At 41.4% G+C, this 23479-nt stretch overlaps 1 protein-coding gene across 1 annotated transcript in view; it reads right to left on the bottom strand.

Annotated features, from left to right (window-relative positions):
* The window catches only part of LOC132818346 (ribosome quality control complex subunit NEMF-like), a 163480-nt gene that overhangs the window by 4941 nt on the left and 135060 nt on the right, over window positions 1–23479 (bottom strand). The window contains exons 26-31 of the mRNA XM_060829284.1: window positions 22835–22884; window positions 19770–19911; window positions 16290–16367; window positions 16008–16208; window positions 15835–15873; window positions 11376–11482 (exon numbers count right to left, since the gene is read on the bottom strand). Of these exons, the coding sequence (XP_060685267.1) occupies window positions 11376–11482; window positions 15835–15873; window positions 16008–16208; window positions 16290–16367; window positions 19770–19911; window positions 22835–22884 (617 nt within the window). The remainder of the gene's footprint in view (window positions 1–11375; window positions 11483–15834; window positions 15874–16007; window positions 16209–16289; window positions 16368–19769; window positions 19912–22834; window positions 22885–23479) is intronic.

Raw genomic sequence — 23479 nt, 5'->3', positions numbered from 1 at the left:
AATCGGCTTACACATAGAAGACAGAGGGTAGTGGTGGAAGGGTGTTTTTCAGGCTGAAGGTCAGTGACTTGTGGTGTTCTGCAGGGATCGGTACTGGGACCTTGGTTGTTTGTAATATATATCAGTGACTTAGATGAACATATAGATAGGTGGGTTAATAAATTTGCAGATGATACAAAGATTGGTGGAGTTATGGTTAGTGAAGGAGGCTGACAAAGGGTACAGCGGAGTACAGATCAGTTATAGATATGGGTGGAGAAATGACGGATGGAGTTTACTCTAGTTAGTGTGAGGTGCTGCAGTTTGGGAGATCAAATGTTAAGGTAAAGTATACAGTTAATGGCAGTACTCTGAACACTGCTGTACAGAAGAATCTTGGGATTCAAGTCCATAGCTCCCTGAAATTGGGTACTTAAGTAGATAGGGTGGTAAAGAAGGCATTTGGCATGCTTGGTTGGGGAATTGAGTATAAGCGACAGGATGTCATGTTGCAGCTTTATAAGAATTTGGTTAGACCACACTTGGAGTATTGCATTCACTTCTGTTCACCACATTACAGGAAGGATGTGGAGACTTTGCAGAGAGTTCAGAAGAGGTTTACCAGGATGTTGCCTGGATTAGAGAGAGTGCGCTATAAGGAGAGGCTAGAAAAACTCAGGTTGTTTTCTTGAGGCTGGGGGGAGAATAGAAGATAATAAAATTATGAGATGCATAGACAGGGTTGACAGTCAGAAAGTTTTTTCCCAGAATTGAAATGTTTAATACTAGGGGCATGCATTTAAGGTGAGAGGAGGAAAGTGCAAAGGAGTTGTGAGGGGCAAGTTTTTTTTAAATGCAGAGAGTTGTAGGAGTCTGAAACGCATTGCCAGGGGTTGTGGTTGAGGCAGATACAATAAGGGCATTTAAGGGACTTTTAAATAAGCACATGAATATGGAGGGATATGGACCAAGGGCAGTCAGAAGGGATTAGTTCCATTTGGTGTGATGTTTGGCACAATATCATGGGTTGAAGGGGCCTGTTCCTGTGTTGTACTATTCTAAGTTCTCCTACTTGAAAGCAAAATTAAAAGCCTTCCTGAGTCAGAGAGCTCTGACACCACCCTCTCTTGTCTCATTTAAAAAAAATACCCAGGGAAAATTCAAAAGCTGTTTACCAACTGGCTGAAGGAGACATTCTACTCCCACTGTGACAAAAATACTCTAAGAGAAACAGCACTAAACACCACTCTCTTAAAGGCATAGTCTCATCACAAATTCCAGATTATTTTTATTTAATTCAAATTTTACCCTCTGCCATGGTGGTTCTGGGTAACTGGTCAAGTGACACTGCTACTACATCACCCTCATTTAAGGTTTATACACTCTGTCCATTAATTTCCTTTCTCAGTGCTTTATAGTGGCATGGTGGCATTGTCACTTGCCTAGTAATCTCGAACCAGGTTTCACAGACAGTGAAATGTGAATTAAATAAAATCTGGAATTTAAAATTACCAAATGGTGACCATCCTTATCAGGTCAGCCCTACAAGAGACTCAGGGCTAACAGTAATGTGGTTGACTCTTAAGTGCTTTCTAAAACGTCTGAGCAAGCCATCTGTTCAAGGGAAGTTAAGGATGGGCAATAAATGCTGGCCGAGCATGATGCTCACATTCCATGAACAAATTTAATAACAAGTTTTTAAAAAAAAACAAATTTTAATAAAGCTTCAATGGACCTGAAATGTTAACTTTCTCTCCAGTATAATTCCAAATGGCAACAGGATTAGGCCAGTTGACTCTGCTTGTTTAATACAACTGTGATTGATGGAACAATTCAATGCCTTTTACCTACATTATCCTCATAACCCTTTATGCCGTTGGGAGTTAGAAATCCATCAATATCTACTTTAAAATATGTTTACCTTAAACATATTTTAAAAGACTGAAGTTCCACAGCCATCTGAGACACAGAATTCCAAATATTCAGTAATTATTTGTGAACAAATGTGTCCTCATCTTGGTCCTTAATTTTGTATTTTGCCTCATTCTACATTCTGCAACCAGACAAACATCACCAGGACATCTCTGTGGGAGTTCCTCAGACTAGTCTCCTCGGCCCAACAATCTTCAGCTAATTCATCAATGACCTCCCTCTATCATAATGTAGGAAGTGGGGATGTTTGTCAATGATTTCCCAATGTTCGGCACCGTTCACAACTCCTCAGATACTGAAGCAGTCAATACATGTCCAAATGCAGCAAAACAACATTCATGATTGGGCTGAAAAGTGGCAACATGTCACACAAATGCCAGGCAATGACCATCTCCGGCAAGAGAAAATTGAACCATCACCCCATGACATTCAATGGTGGTTCCACTATTAATGTCCTGGGGGTTACCACTGACCAGAAACTCAACCGGACTCTCCATATAAAATACAGTGATTACAAAAGCAGGACAGAGGCTAGGAATACTGCAGTGAGTGACCCCATCCTGACTCCCTAGTGCCTGCTCACCATTTACAAGGAACAAATCAGGAGTGTGATGGAATAATTGCCACTTGCCTGGATGGGTGCAACTCCAACAAAACTTTTTGACACATTCAGAACAGAGCAGCTTGCTTAATTGGCACCACATCCACAAACATCAAATCACTCCAACACCAAAGCTCAGTAGCAGCAGTATGTACTATCTACAAAATGTATTGCATAAATTCACCAAAATTATTAGTATTGTTAGTAGCCCCTTCACAACCGCCCCCACCCCTCCCATGTCAAAAGATAGGGGCAGCAGATACATGAATCACATTGATCATGGGAGACTTCAATATGCAGGTGGACTGGGTAAATAATGTTGCTAGTGGATCCAAAGAAAGGGAATTCATGGAATGCTTACAGGATGGCTTTTTGGAACAGCTTGTCATGGAGCCCACAAGGGAGCAGGCTATTCTGGACCTAGTGCTTTGCGATGATCCAGACTCTATAAAAGATCTTAAAGTAAGGGAACCCTTAGGAAGTAGCAATCATAATATGGTAGAGTTCAGTCTGGAGTTTGAAAGAGAGAAGGCAAAATCGGATGTAATGGTGTTACAGTTAAATAAAGGTAATTATGAGGGCATGAGAGAGGAAATGACGAAAATAGACTGGAAGCAGAGCCAAGCGGGGAAGACAGTAGAGCAAAAATGGCAGGAGTTTGTGGGTATAATTGAGGACACTGTACAGAGGTTCATCCCCAAGAAAAGAAAGATTATCCGGGGAGGGATTAGACAAAGGAAGTCAGGAAATGTATTAAAGAAAAAGAGAGATCCTATAAAGTGGCCAAGAACAGTGGGAAATCAGAAGATTGGGAAGGCTACAAAAACAAACAGAGGATAACAAAGAGTGTAATAAGAAATGAGAGGATCAAATATGAAGGTAGGCTAGTCAGTAATATTAGAAGTGATAGTAAAAGTTTCTTTCAATACATAAGAAACAAATGACAGGCAAAAGTAGACATTGGGCCACTTCAAACTGATAGCAGGAGAACTTAACAAGTACTTTGCGTCAGTTTTCACAGTGGAAGACATGAGTAATATCCCAACAATTAAAGGGAGTCAGGGGGCTGAGTTGATAATGGTGCATTACAAAAGAGATAGTGTTAGAAAAGTTAAAAAGTCTTAAAATTGATAAATCTCCTGGCCCCGATGGGATACACCCTAGAGTTCTGAGAGAGGTGGCTGAGGAAATAGCGGAGGCATTGGTTGAGATCTTTCAAGAGTCACTGGAGTCAGGAAAGGTCCTGGATGATTGGAAGACGGCTGTTGTAACCCCCTTGTTCAAGAAAGGATCAAGACAAAAGATGGAAAATTATAGGCCAATTACCTTAACCTCGGTTGTTGGTAAAATTCTAGATTCCATCATTAAGGATGAAGTTTCTAAATTCTTAGAAGAGCAGAGTCTGATTAGAACAGGTAAAAAGTGAGGTCTGCAGATGCTGGAGATCAGAGCTGAAAATGTGTTGCTGGTTAAAGCACAGCAGGTCAGGCAGCATCCAAGGAACAGGAAATTCGACGTTTCGGGCCAGAGCCCTTCATCAGGAGCCCTCTCCTCATTCCTGATGAAGGGCTCTGGCCCGAAACGTCGAATTTCCTGTTCCTTGGATGCTGCCTGACCTGCTATGCTTTAACCAGCAACACATTTTCAGCTCTGATTAGAACAAGTCAACATGGATTTAGTATGGGGAGGTCATGCCTGACAAACCTGTTGGAATTCTTTGAAGAGGTGACAAGTAGGTTAGACCAGGAGATGTGGTCTATCTAGACTTTCAAAAGGCCTTTGATAAGGTGCCACACGGGAGGCTGCTGAGCAAGGTGAGGGCCCATGGTGTTCGAGGTGAGCTGCTGGGATGGATTGGGGATTGGCTGTCTGACAGAAGGCAGACAGTTGGGATGAAAGATTCTCTTTCAGAATGGCAGCCGGTGACGAGTGGTGTCCCGCAGGGTTCAGTGTTGGGGCCACAGCTATTCGCATTATATATTAATGATTTGGATGAAGGGACTGGGGGCATTCTAGCGAAGTTTGCAGATGATACGAAGTTAGGTGGACAGGCAGGTAGTACTGAGGAAGTGCGGAGGCTACAGAAGGATCTAGACAGTTTGGGAGCGTGGTCCATGAAATGGCTGATGGAATTCAACGTGAGCAAATGCGAGTTCTTGCAATTTGGAAAAAAGAATAAAAGCATAGACTACTTTCTAAATGGTGAGAAAATTAGTAAAGCCAAAGTACAAAGGGATCTGGAGTGCTAGTCGAGGAATCTCTAAAGGTAAACATGCAGGTTGAGTCTGTGATTAAGAAAGCGAATGCAATGTTGTCACTTATCTCAAGAGGGTTGGAATATAAAAGCAGAGATGTGCTACTGAGACTTTATAAAGCTCTGGTTAGGCCCCATTTGGAGTACTGTGTCCAGTTTTGGTCCCCACACCTCAGGAAGGACATACTGGCACTGGAACGTGTCCAGCGGAGATTCACACGGATGATCCCTGGAATGGTAGGTCTAACATTTGAGGAACGGCTGAGGATCCTGGGATTGCATTCATTGGAGTTTAGAAGATTAAGGGGAGACTTAATAGAAACTTACATGATAATACATGGCTTGGAAAGGGTGGACGCTAGGAAATTGTTTCCATTAGGCGAGGAGACTAGGACCCGTGGACACAGCCTTAGAATTAGAGGGGGTCAATTCAGAACAGAAATACAGAGACATTTCTTCAGCCAGAGGGTGGTGGGCCTGTGGAATTCATTGCCACGGAGTGCAGTGGAGGCCGGATGCTAAATGTCTTCAAGGCAGAGATTGATAGATTCTTGTTGTCTCGAGGAATTAAGGGCTACGGGGAGAACGCTGGTAAGTGGAGTTGAAATGCGCATCAGCCATGATTGAATGGCAGAGTGGACTCGATGGGCCGAATGGTCTTACTTCCACTCCTATGTCTTATGGTCTTAAACACCACCTGCAAGTTCCCCTCCAAGCCACTCGCCATCTGACTTGGAAATGTTGCTGGGTCAATATCTTGGAATTCCCTCCTTAATGGCAGCTCACGAAGGCAGCTCACCACCAACTTTCAAGGTAAACAGACCAAAATTCCATTCAGCATTCCAGAAGCAGTCAAATTAAGCTCTTATACAATTGAAGCAAGGCTTCAATATTCCCGTTTCTGGATTAGTGGTGCTGAACTCAAATCCTGGAATAAAGGTTAACATTCCATTAGCCTTCCTAATACCTTGCTACATCTCTATGACAGCCTTCAGTGGCTTGTTGAATACAATAACTTTGTACATCGACATTTTCCAACTTCTTGCCATTTAAGAAATTCCCAGTATATCTGTCTCTCCTGCCAATGTGAATAACCTCATTTTCTACATTAGATTCCATTTGCCATGCTCTTGCTTACTTATTCAACCTGAAGCAACTCTGCATCCTCTCCACAGCATGCTTCTCACTTAGCTTTATATCAACTGTGAATTGGGAGATATTACGTTTGAATCCTACATCCAAATGGTGGGCGGCACGGTGGCACAGTGGTTAGCACTGCTGCCTCACAGCGCCTGAAGACCCGGGTTCAATTCCCGACTCAGGCGACTGACTGTGTGGAGTTTGCACGTTCTCCCCGTGTCTGCGTGGGTTTCCTCCGGGTGCTCCGGTTTCCTCCCACAGTCCAAAGATGTGCGGGTCAGGTGAATTGGCCATGCTAAATTGCCCGTAGTGTTAGGTAAGGGGTAATGTAGGGGTATGGGTGGGTTTCGCTTCGGCGGGTCGGTGTGGACTTGTTGGGCCGAAGGGCCTGTTTCCACACTGTAAGTCTAATCTAATCTAATCAAATCTTTCAATATATATTATGAACACCTGGGGGTGCTGCCTGACCTGCTGTGCTTTAACCAGCAACACATTTTCAACTGTGATCTCCAGCATCTGCAGACCTCATTTTTTACCCTATGAACACCTGGGGACCAAGTACTGATCCTTGCAGTATCCCACTAGTCATGGGCTGTTGGCACTGTGGTGCTGGAAAAGCACAGTACGTCAGACAGCATCCGAGGAGCAGAAGAACAGACATTTCGGGCATAAGCCCTTCATGAGGGCTTTCCTCTAGCATTTGCAGTCCTCACTTTATACTAGTCATAGGCTGCCAATGTTAGAATGACTTGTTTATTCTGACTGTTTTCTGCCTAGAATCACTGAGTTTCATGAAGAGATACAAAAGCAACCCCAGCCTATCTAGCCTCTGTTCATAGCAGGAACATTCCAACCAAGGCAATTTCCTGGTGAATCCCCTCTGCACCCATCTAATGTAACCACGTCATTCCTAAAGTTTAGTAAGCAGAATTGCACAGCGGTAACCCAATTGTCTTTATAGCTCCTTCACAACTTCTCTGCTTTTTAATCAATGCCCTGACCAATAAAGGTAAGTATCAATCCCCACCAGAAAAAAATGCCTCCTTAACCACCTCATTCACTCAATCTGTTGCCTTAAGAGGATTTATGAACATGCACACCAAGGTTCCTCTGATCCTTTTACTTCCTAGGATTCTACCATTCATGGTGTACTCCCTTGCCTCTCAAAATGCTTCATCTCACTTATACAGATTAAATTCCATTTGCCACCTGCTGTGCCTCATCTGACCAATCCGCCTGTATTATGCTAAGGCTTTCCTCATTGGCATTTACCATACCGTCCATTTTCATGTCATCTGATCAAATCTTTTATATTTGTGTCTAGGTAATTATGTGCACTATAACAGCAAGGGACTCAGCAATGAACACTGCAGATGCCACTGGACATAGACTTCCAGTCACAAAAACAATCTTCAACCATCTGCCTCCTTCCATTAAACCAGTTTTGGATCCAATTTGCCATTGCCCTGGATCCCTTGGGTTGTTACCATCCTGAGCAGACTCTTATGCAAGACTTTGTCATTGTCTTACCGAAGTCACTATAGACTACATGAACTGCAGTACCCTGAGCCACATCTAGTCATCTCCACACAACTCAAATCAAACCTGTCAGAGAAATCACCCCCTGACAAAGCTAGACTGACTATCTGTGATTAATCCTGTTCTCTTGAAGTGTAGACTAATTCTGTCCTTAAGAACTTTTCCCAGAAGTTTCCCTACCAGTGATACTAGACTCACTGGCTTCTAATTCTTTGATTTATCCTTACCACAGTTCTTGAATAATGCTATCACATTATTGTCCTCCAGTACCTCTCCAGTGACCAAAAAGATAAGCCTATTAACCAATCCTTAATCCATGGTGGTAAATTACCCACTATCCTATTTTGCCAAACAATTTCTTTTGGGAGGTAGGAGAATCGTATCAAAAGTCTGAAGATCCTAGTAAACTACATCCCTGTATCAATTTTATTAATAACATCCTCAAAAACTCCAACACATTTGTGAAACATTATTTCCAATTTACAAATCCATGCTGATATTATCCATCAGATTATCATCATCCAAGTATTCAGTTATTTCATCCTGTATAATATATTCTATTGTAGCCCCTGTTGTTGATGTACTGCTAACAAGTCTATAGTTCCTTCTTTTCTCATTTGTCTCCATCTTAAGTAGTGGAGTGGCATTTGCTATCTGCCAAGATGCAGGAATCTTTCCACAATCGATAAAATTTTGGAGAATGATCACCAGTGCATCGACTATTATAGCCAGCTCTTTTAAAGCTCTGGGATATAAAATATCACATCCTAAGCACTTGTTAACTTTTAGCCCAATTAATTATTCAATCACAACCCATATTGGCTTTGAAGCAGACTGCTCAGCACCTCTGTCTCAACCTTTCTTCATTAAAAAAAAAGGTGAAAATACACCTCTTCAAGACATAGTATCATCACAACACCAGCCAATTTGTGCACGTCTTCATACTTTCCCTTATTTGAATTTAACACCAATGCTCCAGATTGAACCGCCACAATTTCAAACAAAATGTAAAATGCTAACATAATGTAGTCACCGTTCCTAAAGGTTCTGTCATAAAAAGATGATTAGTCCTTTTACATTACATAAAACAGCACGTCTTCCTGTGAGCACCTTAACATACTGTTCTAGAAAACCATCCCTAACACACTCCAGGAACTCATCTTCATAGCTTTAACACTCAATTGATTTACTCGGTCTACTTACAGGTTGAAGTCACCCATAATTACTATATTCATAACAGGCTTGACAGGGTAAATGCTGAGAGGATAGTTCCAGTCATAGAAGACTCTAGCACCAAAGGGCAGAAAAAAGGCTTGCCAATTTAGGACTGAGATGAGGAGGAATTTAATCTCTCAGGGGGTTTAAAGAGTTTTTGAAACTCCTTGCCACAGAAAATGGTGTATATTTATGGCTGAGATAGATAGATTCCTGTAAAGATTGACGCGAAGTAATTATTTAGTTCCTCAGCCATTTCCTTGTTCCCCACTACTCTCTCCAGCATCATTTTCCAGTAGCTCAATGCCCACTTTTGTCCTGTATATATCTAAAGAAACTCTTAGAGTTTTCCTTTATACTACTGGTTAATCTTCACCCTTATTTTTTTTGTTGCCCTCTGTTGGTCTTTGTAAGCTTCCCGATCCTCTGGGTTTCCCACTGCCCTTTGCCACATTATATGCTTTCTCCTTTGCTTTTATGCCAACCCCGACTTCCTTAGTCAGCCATGGTTGCCTCATCCTCCCAGTACCATGCTTCTTTCTCCACGGGATGAATCTCTGTTGTGTCTCCTGAACTACTCCCAAAAACTCCTGCCACTGCTGTTCCACTGTCTTTCCTGCTAGGCTCCTCTCCCAATCAATTCTGTTGAGCTCCTCCCTCATGCCTCTATAGTTATCTTTACTCAGCTGTAACACCGTTACCTCTGATTCTATTTGCTCCCTCTCAAATTGCAGAGTAAATTAAATCATATCATGATCACTGCCTCTAAAGAGTTGCTTCACTGAAGCTCCCTTATCAAGTCTGCCTCATTACACAATATTAAATTTAGTATTACCTGTTCCCTAGTGGGCTCCATTGCAAACAGCTCCAAAAAGCCATCTTGTAGACATTCCACAAATTCCTTTCCTTGCAATCCACTATCAACCTGATTTTCCCAGTCCACCTGCGTATTAAGATCGCCCATAATCACTGTAACTCTGTCCTTGCTCCACACCTTTTCTAGCTCCTGAGTGCTTTTTGGAGACCTGTAGATAATTTCAATTGGTTTTTTACCTTTGTGGTTCCACACAGATTCTACCCCATTTGACCCTACTTCATTTCTTACTATTGATTTAATGTAATTTCTTACTAATAAGGCTACCCACACCCTCTGCCCACCTGCTTAACTTTTTGATAGGATGTATATCCTTGACTATTCATCTCCCAATCGTGATCTTCTTGCAGCCACGTCTCTGTGATGCCCACCATATCATACCTGCCAATTTCAATCTGCATTACAAGCTCATTTACATCATACATTACCCTGTGTGCATTTAGATATAACACCTTCAGTCCTGTGCTAACTGTCCTTCTTCTCTCGTCATTCATTTGTCCAGTTGGGGGAGGAGGAGGGGGGGGGGGAGGGGGTGTTGCTTGAAGTTTCATTGCTAATCCTTTCCATACACTCTGTCCTATTTGTGTCCGTGCTAAAGATTTTAATAACCCCTCCTCAGTTCTGCACTCTTATCTCTTCCTTTAATTCGGGTGTTCTAATTTCCCCTATAACTGAAACTCCCCCAATATATTTAGTTTAAAGCTTTGTCTGCAGCCCTAGTTATTTGATTTGCAAGGACATTACTGTCCTTGAGGTCAGGTTTTTAAAATTTCTTTCCTAACTCCTGAAATCTGCTTTCAGGACCTCAACCTTCTTCCTACCTACAATGTTGGCATCAACGTGGACCACAGCTTCTGATTGTTTTTCCAGAAGGATATCTTGTAGCCACTCCAGGATATCCTTCATCCTGGCTTCAGAGAGGTAACACAACATTCTGGAGTTACATTTAATCTGAAATCTTCGATGTCCTTCCATTCTTCTTCCTCCATCCTCATCCATTGTGCCATGTGAGATGCCACAGCCTTCACCAGTTTCCCAAACAGAATACCATTTAGCTAGCAGGAGAGACTCAAGGACATCCTGCACTACCTGTTTGGCTCTCCTAGGCTACCTAGTGGTCACTCATTTCCTTTCTGTTTCTATGCTACTCACCTGCAGTGCGGTCATCTCCCTAAACCTGCTATCCACAAAGTTACTGCCTCACAAATACACAACAGAGGCTTAGGCTGTAGCTCAATTTCCAAAACCCAGAATTCAAGTTGGTGTAGTGGTGATACTTCCTGCAGATATGTTTGGAACACACGATGTCACACATATCACAACATGTGCACTCCGTTTGGCTCAGCTGACCTGTGTAACTCTAAACTATTTGGTACCCTTAGAATAAATATAAACTTACTAGTAACAACTTTACTTTGGTTACATTAACTTTATTTTAATTTGACTTCCATTAACTTTACTTCCGTTTTGAAGGTTCCTTACTGAAATCCAAGTAGCTTCCTGTTTCACAAATTATATGTTTTTCTAGTTAAAGTTATTTAAACACATTCTCATCAATGCTTGCACTTGCTATTTTCAAATGATGACACTGTTAGATTTTTATTTATACTTCGCCTAGCTGCCGTGTAATCCCGAGGAAAGGTATCTCCCTGCAATCTGGCTGACTCAGCTCTCAAAAGATAACTTAGACCAGATAACTTTGCAATTCACTGAAAATACCCTCCTCCAAATGAATACTTTCAGGTTTACATTTTTTTTTACTAAAGGTTCACTTGTTTGTTCATTCTCATTATCTTAGACAACTGAAGTAAATTCTTAGTAATTTTTTAAATGAAACTTACTTATAATTATTCATGGCAGTGTATGGAGCACAGAAAGGTACAGCAAACAGCAACACATCATCCGGATAAGGCTGACCAGTTAGTGAGTTCAGCAATTTCTCACCCTCCTGAAATGAAAAGATTATGAAACTTAATACTGTAAATACAAGTTTTCAAAGAATATCTATGTCCTCACTTGAATGCAATCTGATGAACAATTTGCTCTCACTATTGTACTATTGCCATAAAACCATAAGATGTAGTAACAGAAGTAGGCCGTTTGGGCATGCTCAACCACTGCATAAGATCATGGCTGATCTGATAATTCTCAACTCCAATGTCTATGTCAACCATGAATATACTTCATGACCCAGCCTCGAAAGCCATCTGAGGTAAAGAATTCCACAAATTCACCTCCCTCAGAACAAATCTCTCCTCATCTCTGTCTCAAATGGGTGACTTCTTACTTTGAGATTATGCCCTCCGTTTACTCTGTGGGAGGGTCGAGGATCAATCTCTCTGTATTTATCCTGTTAAGAATCTATTATTTTTCCAATTAGAACAGCTCTTTTTCCTGAGTCTTCTCCAATGTGTTGTATTCTGTCCAAAGCTTTCTAAAATGTACATTTTCTCTTCATGCCATCCCACCCAACCAAAGGAGATACAATGATGAGAGGAACAGACAGGACATTCTGTGGTTGCGAACCAAATTCCTTATGGTATGTGGTCTCTGGGGTGCTAGGGTCAGGGATGTCTCAGATCGAGTCTACAGGATTCTTAAGGGGGAGGGGGAGCAGCCAGAAGTCATGATACACATCGTATCATGACACAGCTAGGAAAAAGGATGAAGACCTAAAAAGAGAATATAGGGAGTTAGGTTGAAAGCTAAAAGGCAGGGCAAGCAGAGTAGAAATCTCAGGATTGCTACCAGTGTTACGGGTTAGTGAGGCTAGGAACAGAGAGCGAGTGCAAATAACACGTGGCTACCAGGCTGGTGTAGGAGGGAGGCCTTCACAGATGTGGATCATTGGGATACCTTCTGGGGAAGGTGGGACCTGTACAAGGACGGGTTGCACCTGAACTGGAGGGGCACCAATATCCTGAGCGAGTAGTTTGCTCAAGCTCTTCAGGAGGGTTTAATTAAGTTTTGCTGGGGGATGGAGTAACTAGTAGTTTGAGGATGGAGTAGCTAGTGAACAGCCAGATACAGTGTGCAGAGAGTCTGTGAGGAAGGATAGACAGTTGATAGGGCAAAGTTGCAGTCATTATTTTGGGTTGGTGTGTCTATTTTAACACAAGAAGTATCAGTAAAGGTGATGAACTTAGTTTCAAGTACTGATCCGAGCTCTATGATGTTGTGCTGAAAATGTGTTGCTGGAAAAGCGTAGCAGGTCAGGCAGCATCCAAGGAGCAGAAGAGTCGACATTTCGGGCATGAGCCCTTCTGCAGGAATCTATGATGTTGTGGTTATTATGGAGACTTGGATATCACAAGGGCAGGAACGATTGTTGAATGGTCCAAGCTTTAGATGTTTCAAAACGAATAGAGAGGGAGGTAAAAGAGATGGGGGAGTGGTATTGCAAATCAGGGGTAGTATCACAGCTGCAAAAAGGGAGGTCATCAAGGAGACTGTCCACTGAGTCATTATGGGTTGAAGTTAGAAACAAGAAAGGAGCAGTCATTTTCTTGGGAGTTTCTTTAGACTCTCCCCCCTCCCCCGGCAAAAGAGACACAAAGGAACAGATTGGGAGGCAGGTTTTGGAAAAGTGCAGAAATTACAGGGCTATTGTCATATGTGACTTTAACTTCCCTAATAACGATTGGGACCTCCTTAGTGTGAATAGTTTGGATGGAGCAGATTTTGTCAGGTGTGTCCAGGAAGGATTCCTGACTCAATATGTAGATCGGCCAACTAGAGGGGAGGCCATATTGGATTTATTGAATGCCTCCGAAATAGATCAGGTGTCGGATCTCTTGGTGGGAGAGCACTTCAGTGACAGTGATCGCAACTCCCTTACCTTATTATAGTCAAGGACATGGATAGGAGCAGACAGTATAAGAAAGGGGGAGAAGGGAAATTACAATAATATTAGGCAGGAATTGGGACGCCTACATTAGGAACATGTTCTCAGGGAAATGCATGACAGAAATGTGGAGGTTGTTTAAGGAGTACTTGCTGGACAGGTTTGTCCCACTGAGGCAGGAAAGAGATAGTAGAGTAAAGGAATCTAAAGTGACAAGGGATGTGGAACATCTAGTCAAGAGGAAGAAGGAAGCTTACTTAGGATTAAGGAAGCAAAGATCAGACAGGGTTCTAGAGCATTACAAAGTAGTCAGGAAGGAAATGAAGAATGGGCTTAGGACAGCTTTAATGGGTAGGATTAAGAAAAATCCTAAGGAATTCTATACTTATGTGAGGAACAAAGAGGATGGCCAAAGTGAGGGAGGACCAATCAATGGAGGGAACTTGGGCCTGGAATCAGAGGTGGGAGGGGAGGTCCTTAACAACATTGTTAAAGTATTCACTACTGAGGGACCTTGTCATTTGTGAGGACAGCATGAAATAGACTGATATGCTCGACTAGGTTAATGTTAAGAAGGAAAAGTGTTGAAAATTTTGAAAATCATAAAGATAGATAAGTCCTCTGATTCAGACAGGATATAATCAAGATTTCTATGGGAAGTGAAGAAGGAAATTGCTGTGCCTTTGGCAATGATCTTGCTTCCTCACTGTTTACTGGAGTAGTGCCAGATGATGGAGGGTGGCAAATGTTATTGCATTGTTTAAAGAAGGGAATAGGGATAATGCTGGGAATTACAGACTAGTCAATCTTGCATGTGGTGGGTAAATTATTAGAAAGGATTCTGAGAGAGAGGATTTATGATTACTTGGAAAACCATAGTTTGATTAGAGATAGTCAGCATTGCTTTGAGAGGGGCGGGTCATGCCTCACAAGCCTTACTGAATTGAGAATGTGACAAACATATTGATGAAGGTGGAGCAGTGGATGTGGTGCATGCGAATTTTAAAAAAGCAGTTTGGTAAGGTTCCCCATGGTAGGCTCATTCAGAAAGTGAGGAGGCATGATGTACAGGGAAATATAGCTGTCTGGATACAGAATTGGCTGGAACATAGAAGACAGAGATAGTAAATGGAAAGTATTCAGCCTGAAGCTCTGTGATCAGTGGTGTTCTGCAGGGATCTGTACTGGGACCTCTGCTCTTTGTGATTTTTATGAAGGACTTGGATGAGGAAGTCGAAGGGTGGGTTAGCGAGTTTGCCGATGACACAAAGATTGGTGGAATAGTGGATAGTGTGGAGAGCAATTGGAGGTTGCAACGAGACATTGACATGATGCAGAACTGAACTGATAAGCAGCAGATGGAATTCAACCTGGAAAAGTGTGAAGTAATTCATTTTGAAAGGTTACATATGAATACAGAATACAGGGTTAAAGGCAGGATTCTTCGCATTGTGGAGGAACAGAGGGATCTTGGGGTCAATGTCCTCAAAGTTGCCACCCAACTTGATAGGATTGATAATAAGGCATATGGTTTGTTGGCTTTCATTAGGAAAGCAATTGAGTTTAAGAGCCTCAAGGTTATGCTGCAGCTCTACAGAGCTCAGATTAGATCACACTTGAAATATTGTTCAGTTCTGGTCGCCTCTTTTTGAGGACGTGAAAACTTTAGAGAGGGTGCAGGGGAGATTTACCAGAATGCTGCCTGGACTCGAGGGCATGTCTTATGAGGAAAGCTTGTGGGAGCGAGGGCTTTTCTCACTGGAGCAAAGAAGAATGAGAGGTGACTTGACAGAGGTGTACAAGATGATGAGAGGCATAGATAGGGTGAATAGTCAAAGATTTTGTTCATAATGGCTATCACAAGAGGATATAACTTTAAGGTGAGTGGATAAAGGTGTGGGGAAGATGTTAGATGTTGGTTCTTTACTCAGAGTGATGGATGCGTGGAATGCACTGCCAGCATTATGGACATTTAAGTGACTCTTGGATGCGCACATGGATGATACTGAATGAAGGGTAGATAGGTTAGCTCGATCTTAAGAGCAGGATAAAAGATTGGCACAACGCAGAGGGCCAAAGGGCCTGTATAATGCTGTACTGTTCTATGTTCTATATATCATTTGTTAAATTGGTTCTCAGTTTGCTAAGCAGTTTTCCTTTTTGAGTGTTATTTCTAATTTTTAAAATCTTCATCTAGATATTTAGTAATTGAATATTTAATTAATTGTATAATTTCCCACTCTCTCCCAAACTGATGTTGAATTTTTTTTGGTCAGGTTACCTAAACCTCTCCTTTTGAAAATAGATATACCATTAGCCATTCTTCAGTCCCACTTAATCTCAATAGAATCTGTTCTCAACTGATTTCTCAAACTTAACTGGCAAGTCCGGGGATAAGGCCATTAAAAATAACAATAATCATTTTGAACTTTTTATTTTATTAATAACCAACAAACCTCAGCCGCTTGCAGATCTTGCTCTGGTTCGTCCTGGTCCTACATATTCATAAAACACAAATGTTAATAAAGGATGTTAATTTATTACAGAAGTATACAGTGCCATTTTTGTTAGTTGCTGAAACTAACTTTTTTTCAGAATATTAATATTTAAATGGACTCCAAAGCCTTACTTCTTGATGATCTTCGACAGCACTCTCCTCTATAGTAACTTCTGCCATATGATGTGTAACATGGTCGAGATTTTGCTCTTTGCTTTCAACACTACTCGTTTTGTTTGAAGACTGCTGCTTCACCTGCTGTGTTTTAGTAGTTTTTTTTGCTTTTCCCTTTTTACCTTTCTTCGTCTTTTCCTCTTTACTTGAGCCTGCTGACTGGATTCAGATAATATAAATTAAAATCCAATACCTAATGCATTTTAAAATATAATCTGTATAATGCAAACTTATTCATACCCCAAGTAATTTCATCATTAATTCACGATCCTCTTCATCTTGATCTTTATATTTTTCTTTAATTTTCTTCAGTTTAGCCTAAATAATGCAAAACAGAGTAATAACTACTTTGAGTCATCAGATGTCATATAGATATACAGCATGGAAACAGACCATTTGGTCCAACTTGTCCATGCCGACCAGATATCCTAAATTAATCTAGTCCCATTTGCCAGCATTTAGCCTATATCTCTCTCAACCCTTCCTATTCATATACCTTTCCAGATGCCTTTTAATGCTGTAATTATACCCCTCCACCACTTCCTCTGGCAGCTCATTCCATACACGCACTACTCTGCATGAAAATGCTGCCCCTTAGATCCCTTTTAATTTTTTCCCCCCTCACCTTAAATCTGTACCCTCTAGTTTTCAACTCCCCCACCCTGGGGAAAAGGCCTTGTCTATTTAACCTATCCATGCCCCTCATGATTTTATAAACCTCTATAAGGTCACCCCTCAGCCTCCAATGCTCCAGGGAAAACAGCCCCAGCCTATTCAACCTCTCCCTTTGGCTCAAACCCTCCAATTTTAGCAACAGCCTTGTAAATCTTTTATGAACCTTTTCAAGTTTCACAACATCATTCCTATAGCAGGGAGACCAGAATTGTATGTAGTATTCCAACAGTGGCCTAACCAATGTCCTGTACAGCCGCAACATGACCTCCCAACTCCTATACTCAATGCACTGACCAACAAGGGAAAGCATACCAAATGCCTTCTTTGCTTCCCTGTCTGCCTGGGACTCCACTTTGAAGGAACTATGAACCTACATTCCAAGGTCTCTTTGTTCAGCAACACAAGCAGTAATATTTTCATTTGATTTGAACCCAAGTTCATTGCTGCGTTCATTTGCATCTCAATACCAGTTATGATGATAGTGATGATGATATATGGAAATATACACTTAATGATCAGAAAAATTAATAGAATTATTTCTAATCTATATTTTTACATGGTGCTCATCAGGCACCCAGTGTTGTCATTTCACATCATTAAACATAGTCTGAATTTGGCTGTTAAACTATCGGTCCCGTTAAGTGTGCGATAAAAATTGCTAATATATCATTCGTAAGTTTTCATTCTGCAGTAAAGATAAATGAGTTTTGGTTTTCGTTCTGTGAAGGGCACTTGTTTTTTATCCCCAAGAGGCCAGAAAGTCATTTTTGACCAATGACTTCAAACATCATTTCCAAGAAAGCCAGTCACTTAAGCAAAACGACTAGCAAGCAACTTGGGCACTTAAGCCGAAAGTGTACCTACCGATGGTTAGGGGCTACAATCAGGTGTAGATGAAAGTTCATGATTCATAATAGGAGAAGGTTGCTAGGCAATCTGAGTTGGAAAAGGAGTCTGAAACAGTCCTTGCAGTTAGTTAGACAAGGCTTTTTGAAACATTCTGTTCAGAAAAGTCAGTGAATTAGCAGGTATCTGCAACTCAGGTACAGACAGTAACAAAGTTGACATCTGTTGAATGTGCAAACGTCTGAAAATTTAAATGTTTATAACTCTGTTGAGTAAGCAATAAAAAGAATGCTAAGATGGGAATGATATTTCACTAACATTAACTGTCGGTAAAAAGGTACTATTGGGGAAAAGGGCTGACTCTTTATTTTTGTTTGAAATAATATTACTTACGTAAGCTATGTGATTAAAATGAACAATTAAACATATGCATCATATTACAACTTTGAATTTTGACTAGCAGCATGTGGATTATGATATATGCACAGAGATGGTTTAATAATTAACTTATCAGTTTTCAGAGCCATGATTTTTCAACTGGTTATGAGAGAGCGCAGTTTTTGGACTGTTAACAGGAATGTATTTGCTCAGAGAGAGTTTTATAATTGAAGTGAGTAAACATTGAAAGGTGCTAGCCTGTTTTTTTGGTTTCAAAGAATGATTTTCTTTTGTTGGTGGAGAAAAATCCCATAAACTGGGAAGCTTTTGGTTTCAATTTTCATCAGACTTGGATGAAGTTAGGTCCAAGAATAATTTTGTCTCAAGAAAGGAATTTGTTCAGCATAGTTAAGGATAGAAAATATTCAGTGCCATTCAACACAATTGTTTCTGATCATTCAACTCCGTACCCTGTTCCCTCTTTCTCTCCACATTCTTTCATCCCTTTAGCTCTAAAAACTATATCGACCTTCTTTTTAAAGCATACAATGTTTTGGCCTCAACTGCTTTCTGTGGTAGAGATTTTCATAAGCTCATCACCCTCTGCAAGAAGAAATTTCTCCTTATCTCAGTCCTAAATGGTTTGGTCAGAAACCTGTATGGTTTATTTGAACCGAAGAAAATTTAAACTCAGTTGTGTGACTAATCAACACTGTCAAGGATTTGAAAGGAACATTTAAGTCAGATGTGATAGAGAAAGGAATTCTGATAGTTGAGTACTGTAAAGTGATGGTGTTGTGGACGGATGAGATTACGTTTTATTTTACTGTGTATTTTTAAATCTTACAAATTGTTTTATATCTAAATAGTTTAGTTTATTTTGTCTTCATTTCTTTTGCAAAATAAACTTTTGTATTATTGTTAAAACTAAATCAGCAGCATTGCATGCCTGGGGCTTAGTGAAACACTACCTTGATAGATCAGATTTTTTTTGCATTTTTTTCATTTTTTTTGCTCTGTAGCAAGCAATTCACTACCTGACTCTCAAAGCACATCCACTATTTAGAAAGCATCAGGAATGTGATGGAGCAACAATATATTTCCACTGTACAGCACTAGCAATATATTACTTGCTGCAGGATCCCTAGCCTTTGACCAACTCTTGTAGTCATAGTATTTACTCAGCAGGTCCAACTCATTTTCGGGTTAATGGTGAATCCAATTCCCCAAGGATCATGGGGAATTCACCGATAGAAATGGATTTCCATTTGCGCGATACAGATTTAACTTGGCATTTATCAGCACAAAACTGGATATTGTCCATGTCTTACTACTTTGGAAAGGGACTGATTAAGTATCTGGGGAGTCAAAAACAGTGTTGAACACAGTGTAATCATCAGTGAATATCCACTTCTGACATTTTCAAGGAGGGAAGATCATTGATAAAGCAGTTGATTTGGCCTAGGACACTCCTGCGGTAACACTGTATATCTGAGATGACTGACATCCAACAAACGCCATCATCTTCCTTTGTGTCAGATATGACTACACCCAGCAGAGTTTTCTTCATGAATCTCATTGATTTTTGCTTTTCCAAAACTCTTCGATGCCATACTTTGTCAAATACTGCCTTGATGTCAGTGTAAGTACTTGAAGATTCTTATATCAAATGGATAACTAACAAATTATCATCTGATAAATGGGACTCGTTACATATTAAGACAAAAAACAATTTTTTTTTGTTCCTACATTAGATGTTGGTGTTGCTCTCTAAGCCTGCAGCTACGACTGATTCATAATTGCCTTCCCTCCTCCCATTACCTTTTGTCCTCTTTTCAAAGGCTGTTGAGAAGATGATGATTTTTTTGTATCCTGTTCTTCCACAGATTGTGTTTTTCTAGTTTCTAACTGAATTATTTGTTCAGAGTCCTCAGACGCCAATTTTTTCTTTCTCTTCATTTCTCTGGAAAAATCAAAAAAAATTAATTCCATCATACCACCTCTTCCATTTCAAACCACTATGGTGCCAATTAGCCAAGATAATTGTTGCTAATTCAATATCAACTAAACTCACTTTCAACCAGCAATTGAACATTCGTTTAATTTAGTCAATGAATAGGTCTTTCTTATTCTTCCTTTTTTAGTTCTTGCTAACTAAATATGATTTCTGTTCCGAATAAAAATAAAGAAAAGCAAAACAAAAGGCATCAGGATACACAGGAGATGCTGAAGTTACACTGCTTTATACTGAATGCACTCCTTTATGAGTGAAGTCAACTACATAATACCAGGTTTAAATAATCAGGATGATCAATAAAAACTGTAAAGCACAAGTTAATTTAGTTCATCAGCATTTGTTTGGTGAAAATCAGAGAAAGTAGTACAAGTCATGCGATCTTACTACTAATCCCTCAATACAAAAATTCTGAAAGTTCTGATATTCTATCAATGCCTAGTATAGCACATATCAGGTAAAGGGAGAAAATCAGCTAGGAGAAAGTGAGGACTGCAGATGCTCGAGATCAGAGTCGAGAGTGTGGTGCTGGAAAGACACAGCAGGTCAGGCAGCATCAGAGGAATCGACGTTTTGGGCATAAGCCCGTCATCAGGAATGAGACAGTTGGGCCAGGGGGACTGAGAGATAAATGGGAGGGGGCTGTGGTTGGCGGGGGAAGGCAGCTGAAAATGCAATAGGTAGGTGAAGGTAGGAGAGAAGGTGATAGGTCGGAGAAGAAGGTGGAGCGGATAGATGCAAAGACGATGGAAAGGTCAAGAGGGCAGTGCCGTGTTGGAGGCTTGGGAATGAGATAAGGTAGGGAGAGGGGAAATCAGGAAACTGGTGATATCCACATCAATCCCGTGTGATTGGAGTGCCCAAGGCAGAATAGGAGGCATGGAAGGATGTGGAAAATTCCTTTGGGGCCTTGGACGGAGGTGTAGTCCAGGTAGCTGTGAGAGTTTGTGGGTTTGTAGTAGATGTCCGTGGTTAGTCGGTCACCAGAGATGGTGATGGAGGGGTCTAGGAAGGAGAGGGAGGTGTCCAAGATAGTCCAGATGAATTTGAGGTAGGGGTGAAAGGCATGAGTGAAGTTGATGAACTGTTCGACCTCCTCATGGGAGCACGGAGGTAGCATCGATACAGTCACCAATGTAGCAGAGGAAAAGATGGGGGATGGTGCCGGTGTAGCTGCCAAAGATGGACTTTCTGCGCTATATCTTCACCACGAACATCCAGTCTCCATATACATCTATCCGCCACATCGAAAGCCTCCAAGCCTTCCATTTCTTCCTCTCACATGGTCTCAACCAGTTCCCTCCACTGACACCCTCATCCACCTAGCTGAACTGGTGCTCACCCTTAACAAATTCTCCTTCCAATTCTCCCACTTCCTCCAAACCAAAGGGGTAGCCATGGGCACCCGCATGGGCCCCAGCTATTTCTGTCTCTTTGTCGGGTACATGGAACAATCCATCTTCCACAGCTACACAGGCACCATCCCCTACCTTTTCCTCCGCTACTTGGATGACTGTATCGGCGCTACCTCGTGCTCCCACGAGGAGATTGAACAGTTCATCAACTTCACTAATAACTTTCATCCCAACCTCAAATTCACCTGGACCATCTCGGACACCTCCATCCCCTTCCTGGACCTCTCTACCTCCACCTCTGGCGAGCGAATAACTATGGACATCTACTCAAACCCACAGCTACCTGGACAACAGCTCCTTCCATTCTGCCTCCTGTAAAATTGCCATCCCTTATTCCCAATTCCTCCACCTCCGCCACATTTATTCCCAGGATGATCAATTCCACCATAGAATTCCAGATGGTCTCCTTCTTCAAAGACTGCAATTTCCCCTCCCATGTGGTCGACAATGCCTTCCAGCGCATCTCATCCACTTGCTGCACCTCTGCCCCTGAATCCCACGCCTCTCAATGCACCAATGTACAGAACACCCCTGGTCTTCACCTTCCATCCCACCAACCTCCGTTCACATTATGGCATCTTCCGCCATCTACAAACGGACCCCACCACTAGGAATATATTTCCCTCCCCACCCCTATTAGCATTTTGGAGAGACTATTCCCTCTGTGACTCCCTTGTCAGATCCACACCCCCCTGGCCCCATCCTCACCCCACTCCCAGCAACTTCTCCTGCCATCGCAGGAAGTGCAAAACGTGCACCCACACCTCCCCCTCACCTCCGTCCAAGGCCCAAAGGATCCTTCCACATCCAAAAGAAATTTAACTGTACCTCCATAAATATCATCTACTGTAACCATTGCACCAAATGTGGTCTCATCGGGCGACAGGATGCCAAATTGCAGATCATTTCAGAGAACATATCTGAGGCATATGCACCAACCAACCCCACTGCCCCATGGCTGAACACTTTAACTTCCCCTCCCACTCATCAAGGACATGCCAAACCCTAACCACCCAACGCTGGAGGAAGAAGGCCTCATTCTCTGCCTTGGGAACCTGTAACCATACGGAATTAATATGGATATCACCAGTTTCCTCATTTTCCTTCCCCCCACCTTATCTCAGTCCCAAGCCTCCAACTCGGCACCACCCTCTTGGCCTGCCCATAGTCTTTCCCATCTATCTGTTCCACCTTCTTCTCCGAGCTATCATCTTCGCCCCATCTTCATCTACTTATTGCAATCTCAGCCACCTTCTCCCAGCCACAACCCTCTCCCATTTATCTCTCAGCACCCACGGCACAGAAGCCTCATTCCTGGTGAAGGGCTTATGCCCAAAATGTTGATTCGCCTGCTCCTCGGATGCTGCCTGACCTATTGTGCTTTACCAGCATCACACTAATTGACACACATCAGGTAAAAGTTTCTTTATTTTACAACATTTCTAAATGAAACTCACTTCCTTTCTTTGACTGATAGGTGTTTCCGACTTTGTGATTTCCCATCAACCTGTAAAAAGAAACAAACTTTTGACCTTGATTTAGTTGGATGTGGCAAACTCACAACTGACACTGACAATAATATTACAAATGAAGCATAACATAGGATAAACTAATTACATGTATACTAGAAGTACAATTAAAGAGAAAATACACTGAGACACCACATAAATGTCATTAACATGGCCAGCACAAAAATATTTTAGCACATTTCTAATTGAAAATGAATCTGAGATCTGAGAAAAATGATATAGTTGCTCTATTGTTAAAATATCAACTATATGTATTCCTTGTTTCTTTCGAAGTTAACTCACCTATAAAAAAAATTATACAAATCAAATCTTAAATTGATGCACGTTATTCAGCAAAATTGACAAATTCAAAGAATTTTCACTTCAGGGAAAGTAGTGAATGGGGCCACTGATTTGGTGGATGTACATACAATAAAGCAATGATATAGAATTAGTCTATACTGGGGATTTGGGTCATGTAATGCAATTGGAAAACTATCCTTTGAAGCTACATGCCAAGATTTGAATCTACCCAGGTCACAGGACGGAAATCTTATGTTGGAACAAAGCAAAGGGAATGCTACATTACATCTT

Source organism: Hemiscyllium ocellatum, chromosome 8 (assembly GCF_020745735.1).
Source record: "Hemiscyllium ocellatum isolate sHemOce1 chromosome 8, sHemOce1.pat.X.cur, whole genome shotgun sequence".
In the NCBI taxonomy this organism is placed as follows: domain Eukaryota; kingdom Metazoa; phylum Chordata; class Chondrichthyes; order Orectolobiformes; family Hemiscylliidae; genus Hemiscyllium; species Hemiscyllium ocellatum.
The sequence above is the reverse complement of the archived record's forward strand: the minus strand, read 5'-3'. Positions and strand labels throughout refer to the sequence as shown.